Consider the following 20,429-nt stretch of genomic DNA (forward strand, 5'->3'; position numbering starts at 1 on the left):
TATTAAAAAAACTGATAACCGTCTCAAAAAATTACCAAAAAAAAAAAAACAAAATTATCTACAATCTACATTACTTGAATTGAGTTTTATCATTAAAAAAAAATCCGTTTCTTTTTTTTAATTTTTATAAAACTTCAATGTAAGGTCTATTAAAACAGTTTGTACAATTTTTACTTGCTCTATAGGGCAAGTATTGGTTTCTTGTCGAAAAAAAATTTGAGGTTTTAATCAAAACCAACATTACGATGATGGAGAATTCCAAAAAAGTGGGTCTCGCAATTCCGTCCGTGCGTCTGTACGTCTGTGCGTCTGTGCGGTTGTGCATCCATCTGTACACATTTCCACAGCCTAAACGGGTGGACGGATTTTCTTCAAATTTGATACAGATGATTTTTGTGGAATTTTGAAAGTTGGTTTTTTTTTTGTTTAGAACGTATACCTCCCATACAAAAAAATACGATATTGCGAATTTCTCGAAAACGGCTCTAACGATTTTGATTAAACTTTGTAAACGTAATATTTAAAGCAGTGGAAATAAAACTGCATTTTTATTTTTTCTCAAAAAAGTCAAACAACAAAAAAAAAATTTTCATGTCCTAAATGTCGGCTCTTCCCCAATATCAATTTTTTTTTTAAATTAAGAGCCAGCTTTTAAAATCTAGAAGTAGACTAACATAAATTGAACTGCAAGAGCAAGTACGTGCGTCCTCAGTCGTGCATTTTATTTTTTGTAGAAATCACCTCAATGAAAATGATGAAAACCGTTAATAACGATTCAAAAACTATTATCTGCTATATTAGTTACCATCTCCTAATTTCTTAAATCTAAATTGTAAGACGTATATGTATATAAGTCATTTTTTTAAGTGTGTACCGAATTTTTGAAAAATCATGAAAATTTGTTGTTTTTACTAGCATTTATTACTAAGGAAAAAAAAAGAAGAAACGTCACGTACAGACAAGCAAGTTAACCATAAAATTGTTTGAAGTTCAAAGTTATTATTTATTAATCCGTTAATTGTCAAAATGCTTATGGTTCAAAAAAATTTATTGAACTGAAAAATCTGAATTAAAACTTATGGTACCTACATTTTTCTATTTTAGTTCAAACAGTTGCAAATTTCTAAAATAATTTGATTCGGTTGAAAACTTCAAAACAAATTTTCATGATTAAAAGTTGATAAGCTGCATTTTTATGAAAGAAAATCTTTGAATTTGAATGGTTTTCGCCAATTTAATTGTTACATTTATAAAAAACTGATTTTTTTTATGAAACCATTTGCAAAGATTAATAATGTCTTGGACGGTGTGATTTTCAGTAATTTATTATTACAAGGAATGAAAAAACTATCAAAAATTTAAGTTAGTTACTCTTATTTCCCTTAGTGTCTAATTTAATTGAAAGGAAAATCAAGTTCTGGTATTTTGCTATATCTCTAAAGTTCCCCTTACTCTGTCATAGTTTCAATAAATTTTAAAGAAAAAATTAACTTTCAATTCAAAAGAAAAGTGTTATTATGTTTTTATGTTTTTATGTATAAAATCAATTAATGAATATTTTCGAATCACTAAGAAATAATTTAAAACGTAAAAATTGACGAGCTTGAAAAGCAATTTTTTTATGAATGTTATTTTTGGGCTTTTTTTTTATATCCCAATTCACATGTTACCATTGTTATTGAAATTGAAGAGTTTCCAATTTAATTGGGTTTCAAAAAAATGAATCCTACTCTCAAAGAAAAAAAAATATACAAAAAAAAAAAATAACAATATAAATTGAGAACGTGGTTATTATCGACGATGATTTATTGTCACATCTGTTACTGTATGATTGGAATAAAGTTTACCACTGGGTCGTAAGTATTTGCTTAAAAATAGTTTTTATTTTTTGAAAAAAGATTTGAATTTCTCGTAAAGAAGGAACTTTTTTCTTATAGATCGTTTGAAAAAAAAAACTCGAAAACGTTAAGGTAAACACTAAAAGTTGTAAACCACAAACTGAGGCAACAAATGTCACTATAAACGAGATAACAACTCTGAAATAGCAAATTTTAATTTTTTTTTCTTCGAATCCAATACTTGTCCCTATAGATCAAGAAGAAATAAAATTTATGTATGTATCTCTGTTATTTTAAGTAAAATTCATTGAACTCATGGGGCGGGGTATTATAAAGATGTTCGACGACTGATGATGATGGGAAAAAAAAGCTCAATCAACATCAGGTTCAGGATAATGGTGGAGGCGATGATGATGATGATGGCATCATGTAGTCGACGACACAAAATCGAAATGAGAAAAAGATGAAGGTATACCTACGTCTACCATACAATCGTAGTTTGAGTTGTCATTTGGCACTTCATACTGAAGTTTCTCTGGATTCGGGACTTCTTTTTTTTTTTTTTTCTATGGGTCATGTCACGTGTGCGTCGGTCGTGGTTGTCATCGAAAAAAAAATCGATTTTGACTGATCTAAATGAAATTGTGTAAGTTGAGCCTTTATATGTGTGTAAAATAAAAAAAAAAGCAAAAATATTTCTCCTTTTCATCCTCTCACTATTAATTTTCGGTTTGAAGCAAATCTACACATACTAAAACAGAACAAAACACATACAAAAAAAAGTGTATAGATGTAATGAAGAATATAGATTGATGGGGAAGTTAATTTCATTTATTAAAATGTCACGTGGCGACCGACGTGCGGCTCTAGAGCACGACCGCCTGTTATTTTTATAGGGATTGAAAAAAAAAGAATGGCAATTTTTCTTTTACGCACGTTCTTATTCATTTATACATACATACAGGTAAAAAATAAACAAACAAAAAAAAAACCAAGAAGTACAAAATAACAGTTCTTCTTATTTTTTTCATTTGGTTTTTATTATGATAACGAACTTACGTTAGTAGTTGAGTGGTGTCTCTTTCGATTTGAAAAAGATTCCTTGATGTGTAATCATTGAAATTCGATATTGCCTTACTGATATCCTTGCTGCCATCGATGACTGCTTGATTCTTGCCCCATGTTTCAATATATACAACTGATACTCGGGTGTTCAAAGTGCGGAAATACTGCAATGAAATTATACAATGAAATAGAAATTCATATTTATTTATTTTTAAAACATTGGCACTTTGAAAATAAAAATAAAGAAATAAATAAATTTAATTAATAATTTCAATTAGATTATGGACTGATTGACTTTTAAAAAAGAGGTTTTGATAAGGATACAACTTTTTCTTTTAGATAATTTAAGTATTTACATGGGACTGTCATCTCTATTTCCTATGATCATTGTCAATCTAATTTTACCTAATAACTTTCAATTCCTTATAGACCAGTGCCAATCCGGTTTTCAGAAGGCAAAAGTTGAACAAATTAGTAGCAGCTAAGGCTGGTGAGAAATTTAGGATAAATGGTATATGAAAGGGGAAAAAAAATTGGGGGAAAGGGGGTGGGTGGGCGAAAAAGTGGGGTGGGTGTCAAAAATCATGGTTTTTTACGATTTCTCTCAGAAAAAATCGAATGCCTTGTTCGATTTCACTAGTCAAAAAGTTTTTTTTTTATAGAAATCAAAGTTTATTTTTCTAATGGTTTATTGTGCGCTGAGCTCGAATCCGAAGTCAGAAAAATTCTATCACATCACGTTTTTGACATAACCATGCCAAAAATCAGAAAAATAGTATTTGGGACGTTCAAAATTCAATATCTCAAAAACTTTGCACGTTAGAGCTATTCTAGTGCTTGATTCAAATTAAAAAGGTAAATGACCATTAGAAAAGTATAATTTGGTTTCTATGAAAAATTATTTCTCGCCAATATTACTGTCATTTACGGAAAAATCAATCTTAAAAATCGTTTTTTTGTTTTTTTTTTTTTCAATTTTTCTCCATGTTTTCTAAAACAAAAGTATAGTTTTTCCACACAATCTTTAAAAAACGGTTTTAAGCTAAATAATTGCATTCTAAACTTTTCAAAAATCAAAAATTTTTTCGGTAATTTTTTTGATTGAAAAATAGGCTATTTTTTCAAATTAAATTCGTCAAAAATCCAAAAATTAACTTTTTGCTCAAAAAAGGTTTTTAGTAGAAAGAAAACATAACAAAGTAATTTTTAACCAAGTTTTGTTAAAATCCAACAATTTTTGTAAAAGATAAAAATAAAAAATCAAAAAATCGTATTTTTGCATTTTTTTCAATTATTTTTGAGGTTATAGAAAAAAATTGTTTGAGTAAAAGTTGTACACATTTATACTACCTACAACTTTTGCATTTGACTTTTTTCGATAGGACGTCTAATTTTGACAGAAATCGTAAAAAAAACATGATTTTTGACACCCACCCCACTTTTTCGCCCACCCACCCCCTTTCCTCCAATTTGTACCGACTTCCAAAAAGGAGGAGGTATTCAATTCGTCTGTATTTTTTTTTTTTTTTTTTTATGTTTGTTACCGCATAACTTTGGACTGAGTGAACCAATTTCGATAATTCTTTTTGTATTAGAAAGCTGGTGGCAGTGTGGTCCCATTTCAATTTCGTTCACTTTTAGCCATAGGAACTATTTTAAAAACCATAAGACCCAGTTTTGATCGATTTAAGTCGGTTTTGTTTTTTGCTAAAAATGATTATTTGACATTATCTATTTTTTGGTGATGAATATCCTCGACCTCCAGCCGGCCACACCCCCTTTCCACCAATTTTTACCGACTTCCAAAAAGGAGGAGGTATTCAATTCGTCTGTATTTTTTTTTTTTTTTTTTTTTTGTTTGTTACCGCATAACTTTGGACTGAGTGAACCAATTTCGATAATTCTTTTTGTATTAGAAAGCTGGTGGCAGTGTGGTCCCATTTCAATTTCGTTCACTTTTAGCCATAGGAACTATTTTAAAAACCATAAGACCCAGTTTTGATCGATTTAAGTCGGTTTTGTTTTTTGCTAAAAATGATTATTTGACATTATCTATTTTTTGGTGATGAATATCCTCGACCTCCAGCCGGCCACAAAGTCGTTCGTTCGATTGTGAAAGTCGTTTTTGGGTTTACTTTTTCTTTTTTTCTTTTTTGTCGACGTTTCGATTGTGCTTACAATCCTCCTCAGGACTCTAAGAAAAAATGTTCTAAAAATTGCTTATACAATATTTAAATTTTATACTTATCTTTATCTTAATGGCTTTCTTATAATTCTGGCTTGATTTCTTATAATTTGTTTTCGCTGTTGTTTTAAAAATTCAATAAAAAAAATGTCTTGAAAAAGACGTTTATAACACTAGTCAACAAAATTGAACTTTTTTTTGCCACAAGAACCAAGATAATATACTTTTCTAGAGGTTTTTGATGTGCTGAATTCGAATCTGAAGTCAGAAAAATTTGATTGGCCTCCGTTTTTGAGATATTACCGTTATAAAATGCTAAAAAAACGTCATTTTGGCTGTTTTCGAGCTTCTAACTTTATGTGGGGTAATTCATTATAAGCTGATTATAAGAACAGATATTCTTCTTTCCAAAACTGTTTAAATTTCCCCAATATCTCTTTAATTGCTCGAGAAATCTTAAGTTTCAGTTAATAAGCCAAAGAGAAACTAAATTTAATCTAAATTTTGTTGATTGCGGATTCGAGAGAACCAAAATATACTTTTCTAGAAGTTTTTGGGTTGCTGAACTCGAATCCGCAATCAGAAAAATTCTATTAGCCTCTGTTCTTGAAATATAACCTAAAACCCACTAGAAAAGTATATTTTGGTTTTTGTGGCAAAAAAAATGTTTAATTTGGTTGGCCAGTGCTTTTTCTGAGCCAAGGAACGCTACTTAATTTTTTTAATATCTCAGGCAGTAAAAGAGATATCGAAAATATTTAAACAGTTTTTGGAAGAATAAAACCAGTTCTTATAAATACCGTTACAAATTTATTAATATTAAATTACCTCGAAAACAGCCCAAAATAACGTTTTTTTTTGGCATTTTCTAACGGTAATATTTCAAAAACGGAAATTAGCAAAAAAAAGTTGGTGGTAGACTTCATTTCGATATTTTTTATTAAAAGTCCTATTTTGATAAAAAGGACGCGTATCCTATTTTCTTCGTGGATAAAATACTGCTCTAAAATATTTATGAATTTTTCTAGGAAAACTTAAATATATTTCTGTGTTAGCAAGAGTCTATCTTCCACTTCGTAGATCGTAGCGGAATTGGAAATTTTCCTAAAAAAAAACCGCCTTAAAATGGAACAAAAATTTAAGAATAAAAGAACAACAGTGTTCTGGCTTTTAAAAAGCTATTATTCTTAGTTTTAAGTGTAGGTAATTATTTTTAAATATTTAGGGGAGCCAATTTTTTTATTTTTATGTTAAAAATAGTGTATCGAAATGAAAGTCTCTCCAATTTTGAGCTTCATTTTAATAATTTTAGCTTTTGAAAGACTTACAAATCCATTTGAAAAATTCCATATTCTTTTTTTTGTTTTCTAAACTCAATTATCAAATTGATCAAGTGACAAGTCCACTAACTGGAAAAAAAAAATCAATTGAGTTGATAACAAATTTTAATTCTCTATGGGCTATGTGCACAAGCTTAAGCAAAATCATCTTTATTCCTATTCTTCTTTGCCCACTCAATATGGTTATTGAATTTTATTTTTTTGAAATAAAAAAAAAACGTAAGGTAAAACACATTTTTTTTAATACAAAATTCTATTTGATATTTGAACAATACCTACCAGAACGCCCCCTACTGTGAAAAAAATAGAACCATTTTTCTCTATAAATGTCTAACCGGACTTTAGGTATAGGTGTACTTTTTCTACTCCACAAAGGTAGTAGATTTTTTTTTGTTTGTATTATAGTCTTATTCCTTACCTATATAGAGAACCAAAAGAATTCCATTTACAGTGAGTAATAAATTAGAGTATTCTTTCTTTCTCGATGCTTCATCACTTTCTCCCCCCCTTCAAACATAGAACACCGGAGCTTTTCTTTATTCAGTTTTTCGTCTGACATTTTCATTCGTTTTGTATTCCCGAAATTCATTTCCTATGTTAGACAATATATAGTCACAATTAATCTTAATTGAATGAGAAAATGTCGTCGAGTCGTTGTCGTCGTTGTCGGTTCGGTTGTCGATACGAAGCTTCAGGATAAAAATGTGTATATAGACGATGTTATGGTGGTACGATTGGGTCGACCAATGACAACGATAAAACCGGACGCGAAGTAAAACCAAAATGGGGATCACAAATCCCTAAAGGGGTTTTTGTTTGAGCATATAAAATTCAAAAGAAATTCCTCGCTCTATGGTATAAGGGAGCACTGGACGATGCCATTCATCGATAAATTTAAATAAGAAGTGCAAAAAAAGAAAATACACAGTTAAAGCTTAGGTGATTTACCTTTACCACAATTCAACTTAAATGTCTTTGCTCTCATCTCGCTGAGTAAAAAAAAAATAAAGAAAAAAAAGAAAATTTACCGAGAAAACGAGGGTAAAAAAAACTCGTTAAGTTTATGTTTTTTTTTTGTTAATTTTTTTTTTTTTGTTGAAATTTGAAAAAGCAGTCGCTAGGGATTTATCGAAGCGAAAATTTCATCCGAATGCTATACATAATATAGTCCACAGGTAGGTCTAGATATAGACAACGAGATGGAGGTATAAAGAATCATACATATACCAACATAAAGGTGGTAAAAGAGCCATTTGCCTATGAGTCAAAGATTTCACTGGAAAAACTTTTTCCGGTGAATGTATGCTGTTGGGGAGTACATATTTGCTTCTAGAGAGAGAGTGCAAAGGCAAACGAAAACCAAACCCATTGCCAGTACCATAGTGCACCATCGCTGAACGCCACTCATTCGAAAGTCATACAACAGAAAAGAGAAGTCAGTTTGGTGTACCCACTTTCTCCAGAGTCTGCAGCAAAGCTGTAGGGGCAAAGGGATAACATACAGCTGCAAGCATATACCTTACCTATGTGTATAAAGTAGTTTTCTCACATTTCATTTTTTTTCTCAGTTTTTTTTTTTTTTTTTTTTTAACTATAGAACTTTATTTTCATTTCAAATATTTTATTTAAAAATATAATATTCCTGAGAAAAAATAATTCGCTTGAGTTGTCATACCAGTCGTTGTAGTATATGGTTGTAGGGGATTTTTCTGCATTTAGTTTTTTAGCTAGTTTATCAAGTTGAACGAATAATCTAAGTTTTCGACCTCGAAAATTCTATAGTTTATGACGATTTTCACCCTCCATTTTCACATGTTTTCAAAGTTAATTTGAGGTCAGAGTCGTATGCTTAGGAGTTATATTTTTCTAAAGTTTGCCAATTTTTTTTTTTTCTAATCTAGATATTATCAACATATTTTGTTGGTAGGGAGAAATTTCCTTCTCCGAAAAAAGATCAATATTAAACATTTTTGAGTGATATACAGATTATTCTACATAGCTTATGAAATATTGAATGATAATGATAAAGTTTCATTTAAGGAATTTAGTTTCTTTACCGCTATTTTAATATAAGTTGTAGGTACAAATAATGAGCATTCCGAAGCCGATATCTTTTGACCAAGTTTTTTGAAATAAGTTTTGAATCTAAGACAGACCTGTGCATAAAAAATATTAATTTTTTTTGGATTTTCGAAAAAAATCCAAGGTGTACCTACCCCTTTGAAAAAAAAATAATTTTTATAAAACTTCCTCTAAATCTATTGGGTTAGATCTCAAAATAAAGGTTTCTTAAAGCACTATTTATAACTGAAAAGAAAAAGTTTCTTGGAGGTCTGGTTACTGTGATATTTCCAACCGAACATTTTTGTTTTTTTTTTTTTTCTTTTCATACATTCCGAAGCCGATATCTACTGCAGGGTACTACAAATTAAAAAAAAAATTATTTACTTCAAATAAAAACATTTCCAATGAAAAAAAAAAATTTATTGTAACTGAAAAATATTTGCATTAAAAAAATTTTTTTATTGCAACTGAAAAATATTTGCATTGAAAAAAAAAAAATATTTGTTGCAACTAGAAATATTTTGCATTAAAAAAAATTGTAGTCGAAATGAAAAAAAAATTGCATTGAAAAGAATATTTTATTGCAAATAAAAAATTTTCTGCATTGAAAAAGAAAAAATTCAATGCAAAGTGTGTGCATTAAAAATTTGTTTTTATATGTATTCGTCTAATTTCCTACAATTTTGAATATTTGACAATACATTAGGTTCAATGTTATAGTTGAAATAGCTTATAAATGGTCAAATAGTCAAAATTGTAAGAAATTCGACGAATATTAAAAAAAAATATTTAATGCACACATTTTGCATTGAATTTTTTTTTCAATGCATTTTTTATTTGCAATACATTTTTTTTTCAATGCAAAATATTTTTATTTGCAATAAAAATTTTATTTGCATTGTAAATTTTTTTCATTTGCAATACATTTTTTTTTAATGCAAGATATTTCTAGTTGCAATAAATATTTTTTTTTTCAATGCAAATATTTTTCAGTTGGAATGCAAATTTTTTTTGAATGCAAATATTTTTCATATATATATATTTTTTTTTTAATGAAAATTTTTTTTTATTTGCAACAAATATTTTTTTTTTTATTTCAAATGCATTTTTTTTTAAATTGATATTTTTACAACCCTGATCTACTGAACAAAATCTTGAAATTCGGGTTGAATTGAGGACATGAGTTCAAAATCAACAAGACTCTACATTACTTTAAAAATATTACAATTTTAATTTTTTTGGATCTTCAAAAAAAAAAAAAAATCCAAGGGGTACCCCTAGAAAAAAAAAAATAAAATTTTTAAAAATTTCCTCATCAAGGCGTCAAATAGTCCAGTGCATTTATAATTTGACCCAGCAGTTTGTACCACCCCCAATTTTTTTTTGCTCATTCGATAGAGCATTGGCTGAATATCATTACCCTGATTTTTCGCACTCGTGAAATTCACCTTTCGGCCGCCATCTTAGATTTTAATTTTTGTTGAATATCTCAATTTTTATTTATCCTACATAAAAGTTGTGTAAAATTGATAAAAAGTGCTCAAAACTTTAAAATTGTCACTTTTTTCTGGTTTTTTTACTTTGTTGGCTTGTAACTTTTTTAATATTCAGAATATCGAAAAAATGTTCTTAACATTTTAGACGCGAAATTTAATTGCCTACGTTTCTTGTATACACAACTTTTATGTAGGATAAATAAAAATTGAGATATTCAACAAAAATTAAAATCTAAGATGGCGGCCGAAAGGTGACTTTCACGAGTGCGAAAAATCAGGGTAATAATATTCAGCCAATGCTCTATCGAATGAGCAAAAAAAAATTGGGGGTGGTACAAACTGCTGGGGCGCCCATATATTCAGAAAATCGAGGAAAAGCAGCTTGATTGTTTAAACTTAACTTGTAGGCCTTAGTGTAAAAAGTCAGGTGCATTCCTTCCCTTAACCAATCAAGCAATAATAATACCCGATCTATGATAAAAATGCAAACTTGTCAGGTTGCCATTATGCATGAAATATTTCAAAACACACTTAGGCCCTATTTCACAATAAATATCTGATTTTCTTTCAAGTAATTTAATTCAAACTAAACTTTTAACATTTTCATTTAACCAAATAAAAAAAAAAAACATTAATATTAAAGTTAAATTTTTTTTGTTTGACTAAAAAAAAAATGAGACATGCCAAAAATAAAGATACAAAAAAAAAAAATAAAACCAAAAATTGAAATATTAAATTACTTACCAAATCAGCAATATTCGCGACCTGAATGGCATCATGGATGACATCAGACCGGGAGCTGCCGTTTCGTTTTTCAAACATTGCTTTGTCAACAATAACTGCTGTTTCAATATATTTTGTTGCCTCACGAACATCCCGCTTATATCGGCCAGCACCATTCGGATGAATATCATCAATGATGCCCGATAAATGTTTAGTGCGACGTGAACGCCACGAATCTAGATTCCCAGAATTAGCGCATCCTTTATTGGCTTTAGTTCGTGCCTCAAATATCACATGTGGATGCTTCTGCTGAAACAAGGGGTGTATAAAATTTTAGAAAAGCCTCGAAATGACACGATATACCTAGTGTGTGAAATTGTTATATAAAATGAAAAATAAATGTTAGGTGTATACCATTCAAATATCTATTAGCTATCAATTTTGTGTTTTTTTTTTGTTTCTGTTTTGTTTGTTATTTGTTGTTTAAAGTTTATTTTTCTATTAAATTGATTTTAAAGTATTGTTATATAGAATTGTGGATATAGAAAATATATGGATCGCACAAAAATAGTTTGGTTTTTAAAATAATCTTGCCATGTTTGGTTATTCTGTTTCCTGAAATTGTTGTTTTTTTAATTTCAGACTAAATTATACTAATTTTTATATTTTAATTTTCTGAGAATTTCGATTTGACACTGAATATAGAAAGGATATTTTTGTCCACCTGATGGATGTAACCACAATGACATTTCTGCTTTCATTTCATTTTTATTTAATTCGAACAAAATACTAAGCGAACAAGCGAATCATTTGGTTTCAAGCTAAGTGAATGTTCAAAGAAAAAGATGGACAAAATAAACTTAATTTAATCTGACACATTGCTTTCTTACATTTTTTATTCTGTGAATAATTTAAACAAAAAATTTTGTTTTCAATTAAACATTTTTTAACGGTTTGGGGTCAAAATTCTGCTTTTCAAAATTCTGTTTTTCAAAATTCTGTTTTTTAAAATTCTGTTTTTCAAAATTCTGCTTTTCAAAATTCTGCTTTTCATAATTCTGTTTTACAAAATTCTGAATAAAATTAAAAAAGGGTTTTTTAATTTTTTTCAGAATTTTGTACAATCATCATCTCGAAAAATTTGCTCCTTATTTGAGATTCCTTACTCTCGAGTAGGTAGGTACTATCTCAATTTTTGTAATATTAATTCTTTGATAAATCAATAATTTTGGAAATTATTGAGAAAAATTTTAATGATAAATATTTTCGAAAAAATGATAATTGAAAACTTTTTAATTAAACATTTTTAATTAATCGTTTCTAATTAGTTTTAGTTTTCATTAATAAGGTGTATTTTTGTTAAGTAAACACATATACTATGAAAAAAAAAACAGAATTATCAGAATTTTTTTCTTAAAAAAAATGCTTGCATAATTTAAAAAAGCAGAATTTTGAAAGACAGAATATAAAAAAAGCAGAATTTTGAAAAACAGAATGTTCTTGTAAAAATTAGAATTTTGAAAACCAGAATTTTGAAGCCAGAATTTTGAACTGCTCCCTTTTTTAACATATAATGGATTGAGATAAAAAAAAAATTTTTCCTTCAAATATTTTCGTTCTAATAATAGCACAAGTTAAAAAGTAAACTTTATTTGTAGAGAGGGACATCGTATCAAATTCCTTTTTAGACTAATATTTTACTGATAAATGCAATTTTTGATTTTTGAACATTTTTTTAAAAAGATGGCATAAAATTTAATGCCATTTTATAAAGAACCACAAAGTCTACAGTAAAAACCATTATTTTCGACATTTAACTGAAAAAAAAAAAAAAAAATATTTTTTTTCTTACTTTTGATGTTTTTAGTTTTTTTTACACACTTAGGTGGCTGATACAAGTGTAAGCGGACTTGATTTTTATTTATTAATAAATAAATTTATAATTCTATTTGGATATTTGTTGTAGTAAATTGCAAAAGTTGAAGGAAAATTACAGCCATTTTATCTTAAAGTTTTGGGTCACTGTAGTGTATACGTAACATTTTTTTTATATGAACCATATTTGACCATTAATGTTAAATATCTACTGCTGTTAAATATCTAAGTTGGTTTTGTTAATAAATGTATAACTACGGTGATCATACTTTTATGAAACCCGCAACGTAAAAAAACTAACATGTTAATGTGACGTTTTATATTTTCATGATTATAAAACAAATATGGTTCAAAAATTGATTATTAAAATGTAATCAATTTTAGTCTTTTCGTTATTTTTTATTCAGAAAGATATTAACATGGGGAAAATAACAAATACAGGAAAATAAAGGAATAGAAATTATTGTCTTAAAGGAATAACAACAAAATAAATAAATAACATAAATAAATAATAAATGAGTACAATTGATAGCCGTAACAGTGTATTTGATATTAACAATGTTTTTTTTTTTTTTAAATAACAGTATAAAAAGAGTTGGGTTCAATACGTTTTTTATTTTTCTGCTTTTTTGTAATCCCGCTATTTTTAGTCCCGTTTCTTATTACCTTGTCAAAAATAGTTGTTTTATTTTAAATAGCGCTCGATTTTTCAAAGCAAAATAAATAGATACATAGTTCCGATGTTCAAAATCGAAATAATAAAAAAATTAAAACAAATTCAAAATTGGAAGATTTTTAAAAATGCATTTTATTGTAAGCAAATATAACAGATAAAATAAAATGCACAACTGGATCGCACGTACTTGCTCTTGTAGTTCACAGTATCTTTATCTTAAATGTCTATTGGAAATTTAAGATTTTATTTAGTGTCGAGAAAAAAAAAATCAAAAAAAAAATCGAAATTAAATTAAATTTTTTTTTTCAAAAATGTTTTTAAAAATATTTTATTTTTTACATTTTATACTTCAAAATGATGTCTGTAATTTTTTAATAAAATTGACTCATGCTTTGTTGAAATATATGAACTTAAAAAACATGTCAATTTTTGAAAAACGTTAACGCCATATTTTCGTTCTCCGCATTTTTTGAGAAAAACTAAAAACGAAGTTTTGTTAGAATCAATAAGTCTATTACGTATACCAAATTTAATCAAAATCGTTAGAGCCGTTTTCGTGAAAGTTGCAATACCTCGAAAACGTTATATGGGAGATATGTGTTAAAAAGGAGATATTAAAAAAATAAAAAAAAACTGTCCTAGGGAATAACCTAAAAAGCATCTGTACCAAGTTGCAAGCAAATCCATCCATCCGTTTAGGCCCTAGCTCGATGTACAGATGGACGCACAGACGCACGGACGCACAGACGCACACACGCACAGACCAACGGACGGCATGACGAAAACCACTTTTTTGATCTTCTCCATCATCGTAATGTTGGTTTTGATTAAAACCCCCAATTTTCTTTTCTGCACGAAACCAATACTTGCCCTATAGAGCAAGCAAAAAGTAGAGTAAAGGGATTTTTGAAAAAAGGCATTCTTTATCCATTTCCGGCTGCTACCAGTTCCAGTAGACTTAGAAACATGAAATTTTACACACTATCTGTTTTTGGTCTGATGTGAAAATTTGGAAAAGCTTCTGGTTTTCGGGAAAATTGACGTTGCGTTTTCGCAACGCTAGCCAAAAATGAGCCTTATAAAAATTTTTAATAAAAAATTTTCTTCTATAAAGTATAAATCAGCTATATTTAAACATTTTTATGAAGAAATGAACTAAATATAAATACAGTGAGTATTGAAAAACGGTTTAAAACAAAATGCGTTCAAAAATCCTAATTCAAATTTTACTTTAGCTTGAATTTTGAAAGTCCTAAAAAAGCACGAAAAAAAAATTTTCACAAAAAAATCTACCTAACAACTGGTCGATTAGGTAATTCAAGCATTTTTAAAAATCACTTTTTTAGTTCATTTCAATTTAAATTCAGTTATGTTCCAGATGTCTTCAAACATGTCGTTGCGAAAACGCAACGCTAGCCGTAAATGGATTTTAAAAGCGGGATTCCGATACTCTCCCTTAATGATTTTTCTCGTCTTTCAGTTATGAAAATAAACTACATACCTACCCATTCCTTATTAAATAAAAAATAAATTTTTACCAATTTTTGAGCATGGAATCTCCATCACTTAACAAAGTTTAAGTTATTTTAAGAGGACATTTTATAATTTCAATAACATAATAAATACATATTTATTAGCAATTTTTTAACTTAAATAGAGAAAATTAAAATTGTTCACCATCATGTTTTTGATCATAATGAAAACTATCTAATTCCTTGACAAAGTAACTTTAATTAGTGATGCAATATTAGTTTACTGCATTTTTTTTTTATTAATTTACAAAACAAAAATCATTGGACCATAGATTTATTATTTTCTCTCAAAACAGTTCCTCTCTTATTTTTTTATAATTTTTATGTGTGTATTGTTGCGTACAGAAGTTTAAATTTTACAAACAGACAGAAAACGCCAGTCACAATTCCATCTTTATCGCTTGATAAATTATTAAAACATACTTTTGGCCATAAAACAAGCCAAGCAACACATTATTATCCCGCATGGATAGGTTCCAAAAGAACGGACTCCTCTTCTAGTTCTAGCTCTACAACGATAATCATGATTCTCATGCGGATGCTCCTTTCTCCTGGCGGTGGTGGCGCTAAGGGTCGTTTTTTGGCATTTTTTTTTTTATGGAGAATTGTGAACTGAAAGTGACATCTATGAGGACATGGATGTGAAGAATTTTGTTTGACGTTGTCGTCGTTCGTCGTCGTAGTCGTCGTTGTTGCCTCAAACAAAAGACAATCATGCCAGGGACAGACAGAGAGAGTTAGAATAAAAATATTTATGTGTGTTTGTTATGTTTATGTATAGTTACAGTTTTTTGGGGGGGCCTTCATCACTTCTTGAGTGTGTATATTTTTGTTGAGGGTGGTAAATGGTATAATGATAATGACATTGCTGATAAATGTGGTTTCCAAGGAACAGAGCTAACCACATATACCGTACCAGGAAAAACCATCATCCACACATCCAGGAATATTATACGAAACGAAAAACGACAGCAACACAATAGTAGCTAGAGAGAAAGTCCTTTTTTGTTTATACAAGTTTGACTATGCCAAAATAGGATTAGGTGTTGATATTTAACGGAAAATCATCCACGGTTTACTATACTATGCGATAGAAGGAAGCGTGTTTGATGCTTTGAAGCCAATATTAATTTCACCTAGCAACGGGTGCTTAGCGATAGATACTCGCATAGGATGATTTTGTTGACGACGAGTTGCGAGAAGAGTGTATAATAGATAAACGCATGTTTGGGCCACATAAAGGATAGATAAGAGCCAGCTGATTTGACAATGAGTTAGCAATGTTTCGTTTCAAAAGCTAGATAGCTCCCTTTTGCAATAACCAAGTGGGTTGGTGGATATATAGAGCAGTGGCGGCGGCGGTGATGAGGTTTATAGGGTTTTGTGTATACTATATATGTGTTAACATAGGTACACAATTTATATTAATTACAAATGAAATGGATCTACGCGGTGTTAAACAAGTGTTTTTTGAAAAGGCACAAAGATAGAATAATCTATTGTTTCTAACTAAACGATAAACAATGGCATACATAAACTTTCCGGGGCCTTCTCTCTCAATGAAACTCTGCTTTTGAACACTGAACGTGTACCGAACCACATACACCAGAACCCTATAGGCATAAAGGATGTGTAATTTTGATTTTAAGGATGTTCTTGATGTAGGTTTAACAAGATAGCAAAAATGTGTGTTGGTGGTGCACGTGCATAACTTTATATATATTTTTATACATGGGAGTATCTGATACATGCGAGAAGTATTATGTAGGTATGCTTAAGTTTTATTAGGTGGAATGATGAGCTTCTGTTTAATGAATAATTTGTTGTGATTGATATAAGATGATATAAAATATGCCGCACCAGAGTATAGGATTATTTTGTAAGAATATATTTTGCTGATACTGTGTACTTTTATAAAATACCTACTCATAATCTGTAAAAAAAGAAAACGAGGTGGATGAGAATTATAAAAAAAAAAACAAGTGAGTGAGAATTATATAAGGAACGAGAATCCTTGGTATTCTATTATAAAATTAGTGATCGAAATTTTGTCAAAAGACTTTAAATAAAATTGATGTTATCATGCAAAATAGGAAAATGGCAGGCATGATCAGGTATTGTTAATAGTTAAACTCGAGTACCCGAAATTTGAAAAATGGGTTAAAAAATAGGAGCTATATAGGCGTTTCGATATGGGACATTGAACCTTATGTGTCCTAACTAAGAGAGGAAATCTTCAAAAGACACTTGGCAGTATTCGACACCAAGTAGTGTGGGACTCTTAACCACTAAAACCACCTCTTTATCAGGACCAATCTTGAATGATCGACATCAGATTTTTCTTTCTTAACTTTGTAAAATCACTTTGGGGGAAGTTTAAACTTTTAATACTTTCCCATGTTTTTTTAGACCATAAGCTCATGAGGCTTGGTTCTTCTTAATCTCCGAACATGGTTTCTGGTATTCAAGACGGACACCATTTCAGAATTGGTATGACTTTGCAGTCTCGGATTATGGGATACAGCGTATTTTTTAACAACTTCTGTAACCGTTTCTATTTGTAAGTCACGATGTAGATCGCTATTTCTTATGTACCAAGGTGCATTAACTATTCCACGAAGGACTTTGTTTTGGAATTTTTGGATGATTTCGGTATTTGTTTTCTTTGTACAGCCCCATAATTGGATACCATAGGTCCAAACAGGCTTTAGTACTTGATTATACAGCATTATTTTGTTTTGGGTTGATAAATCAGAGTTGTTACCAAGTAACCAGTACATTTTTCTATATTTCAAGTTTAGTTCTTCTCTTTTTTTTTTGATGTGCTCTTTCCACTTTAGCTTTGCATCCAAAGTCATTCCAAGTTATTTGGCCGTATTGGCGTAAGGTACAGCTTGATTATTAATGAATATTGGAATATTGTTTATCATTTTATTTGTAAAGTTTATATGTGAAGATTTTGTTTCATTTAGTTTGATACGCCATTTTTCGGTCCAATCTCTGACTGTGTCGACGGCATTTTGCAGCTTAACTGCTCCCCTAGAGACACATTTGTCGGGTACCAAAATTGCGGTATCATCTGCAAAAGTAGCCATTATGGTGTGATTCCCAACTGGGATATCCCTTGTGTATTGTAAATACAGGGTAGGACCTAGGACACTTCCTTGTGGTACACCGGCTTCTATTTTCTTCAATTCCGAATATTCTTGATCGTACCTTACTCTAAACAATCGGTCTGAGATGTACGATTTTAATATTTCATAGTACTGTCTGGGAAGATCCCTTTGCAGTTTGTACTCAAGTCCCTCATGCCAAACCTTGTCAAAGGCTTGAGCAACATCTAAGAAAATAGCTGAACAGACTTGTTTTTCTTCTAATGCTTTTTCTATTACATCCGTTATTCTATGAACTTGGTCTATCGTGGAATGTTTATTTCTAAAGCCAAACTGATGATTTGGGATTAACCTTCTTTCTTCTATAATTTTGCTAAGTCTCTTCAGAAGCAGTTTTTCAAAAACTTTTGCCATAATTGGTATAAGCGATATTGGTCTGTAAGACGTCACTTCTGTAGGTGGCTTACCTTGCTTGGGTATGACAATAACTTCAGCAATTTTCCAATGGTGTGGGACATACCGTTGCTTAAGGCATGCATTTATTATATATTGGAGTTTTATGAAGGCTTTCAAAGGCATTTCTTTCATAACCTGAGCAGTAATAAGATCGTAACCTGGTGATTTTTTATTTGATAGTTGATGTAAACACATACTTTTTATTTCTTTTAATCTTACAATTGGTATTTCACTTTCATCTATCTTATCAACAAGCTGTAAGCTATTTTCAGCCGCGTTTGTTGGGTATGGCTTAAAAACATTCGCTAGATGCTCCGCGAAAAGGTTAGCTTTTTCTTTTGGGTTACCGATCCATTTCCCATCTTGAGATTTCAAGGGAGAGTTTAGTAAATGCGGTCTTTTCAGGCGCTTGGCTGCTTTCCATAGCGAAAAATCGGTTGAAGCATCAGTCGTTAAATTCTTTAGGAATGTACTGAGTGAATCATTTTTGAATTTATAAATTTGTTTTTTTAAGATTGTTGCTTATACGGTTAAACGTTGTTTTATCATCTGGAAATCTAGTATTTTGCCATTTTCTTCGAGCTCTTCTTTTCTCTATTATCAACTCTCTTATCTCTAAAGGATATTTTATTTCATTTTGTCTTCTATTAGAAAATGTTGGAGTACTTTCTTCAGCGGCCTGTTGCACATCAGCAATAAATTGTTCCACTTCATGGTCAATTTGCTCGATTGTATCCATGGGAGATCTTAAATTTATAAAACTTAAAAGCCTTTCTCTAAAATCACTCCAGTTTGTTTTCTTATTTACAAGCTTTGGATTACTTTTTTCTATTACTTCCGATTCACTTAGTGTTAGAATCACTGGAGTATGATCTGATGACAAGTCATAATTACCTTCGACACTAATGTGATTTCGTTTGATTCCTTTAGCTACGAAAAAGTCAATAAGGTCTGGTATTTTGTTAGTATCGGAAGGCCAGTAAGTAGGCGACCTGGAGGAATAGAATTCGCAATTGTATTTACGGCCTGAGTGGAAAAGTCTTTTGCCTTGAAGCAATGAGTGAATTGAACTTTGTTCTCTGAGTTGCGACAGTGAAAAACGGAAAAGAAGAACTTTGGGTTTAATTTTTGGGGAGTCGAATCAAGTCCCGAAACTTCAAAAACTCCAAAAATCCAGAAACCTAAGAATACCGAAAATCTAGAATCTTTCCCGAAACCAGAATATCAAAAATCCGAAAACCCGAAATCCAGAAAATTCAAAATTCCGGAAGCCATTATCCAAAAAATCTCGAATAGGATCCCGAAAAATTTGTGAAATTTGCGAATTTTGGGTTTTCGGAATTTTGGATTTTCTGGATTTTCGAGATCTTGGCTCTTCTGGATTTTGAATTTTTTGACCCCCAACAAAATTTTGTTAGCACTATACAATGCCAGGTTTTCTATGGGAGCTATGTAGGTATACTTCTTATTACTTTACCCTTTCGATATTGCAAGGCTGTTCTGAGTTTTCAAAGGTTCTTGTTGGTCACCTGATCAGTTTTACCAGTAATTGTGCTTTGTTGCGGGATATTCAATGAAAATGCTGTCAAAGGCTACAGTTTTGAACTTTGACTTTGGAGGTGTCATATTTTTGTGACGTCAGAGAGCCATTAAATTGGTCTTCTTACCGTGACAAACAAAACAGATAAGAGCCTCTATCCAAGAAAATAAAGCTCAGATCGACATCGGATTTTACCAGAGCAACAAAGCAACCCGTGATTTTAACTAAGAAAGTTGTGATCTTATTGAGGAAACCATGTTACCGGGGTTCGTGACTTTACCATGACGGAAACCTATGATTTTATCGAATCGCTCTATGATTTTTGGGGGGAAACTCTTGATTTTACGAAAAAAAAACGGTGATTTTACTAGATCTTTGATCTTACCGGAGCGCCGCCGATGTCGTTTCACCGAGAAAATGGAGCAATTTATGATTTTACAGAACCGATTCACCATTTATCAGTGATTTTTCTGAGGCGTTTCTTGAATTTATCGTGTTGGTAAACTTGTTATTTTACAGAAATAAT

The 20,429-nt window shown here is 30.3% G+C and overlaps 1 protein-coding gene across 16 annotated transcripts in view; it reads right to left on the reverse strand.

Annotated features, from left to right (window-relative positions):
- Positions 1–20,429, reverse strand: part of LOC129909882 (disintegrin and metalloproteinase domain-containing protein 9) — a 480,905-nt gene that overhangs the window by 85,216 nt on the left and 375,260 nt on the right. For all 16 annotated transcript variants that reach the window (XR_008771453.1, XM_055987020.1, XM_055987014.1 and 13 more), the window contains 2 exons: positions 10,733–11,017; positions 2,898–3,067 (listed from right to left, as the gene is read on the reverse strand). Coding sequence is in view for 15 of the 16 variants with exons in the window: in XM_055987020.1 (XP_055842995.1) it covers positions 2,898–3,067; positions 10,733–11,017 (455 nt within the window). In the remaining variant the exon portion in view is untranslated. The remainder of the gene's footprint in view (positions 1–2,897; positions 3,068–10,732; positions 11,018–20,429) is intronic.

This window comes from Episyrphus balteatus, chromosome 2, assembly GCF_945859705.1.
Source record: "Episyrphus balteatus chromosome 2, idEpiBalt1.1, whole genome shotgun sequence".
NCBI lineage: Eukaryota > Metazoa > Arthropoda > Insecta > Diptera > Syrphidae > Episyrphus > Episyrphus balteatus.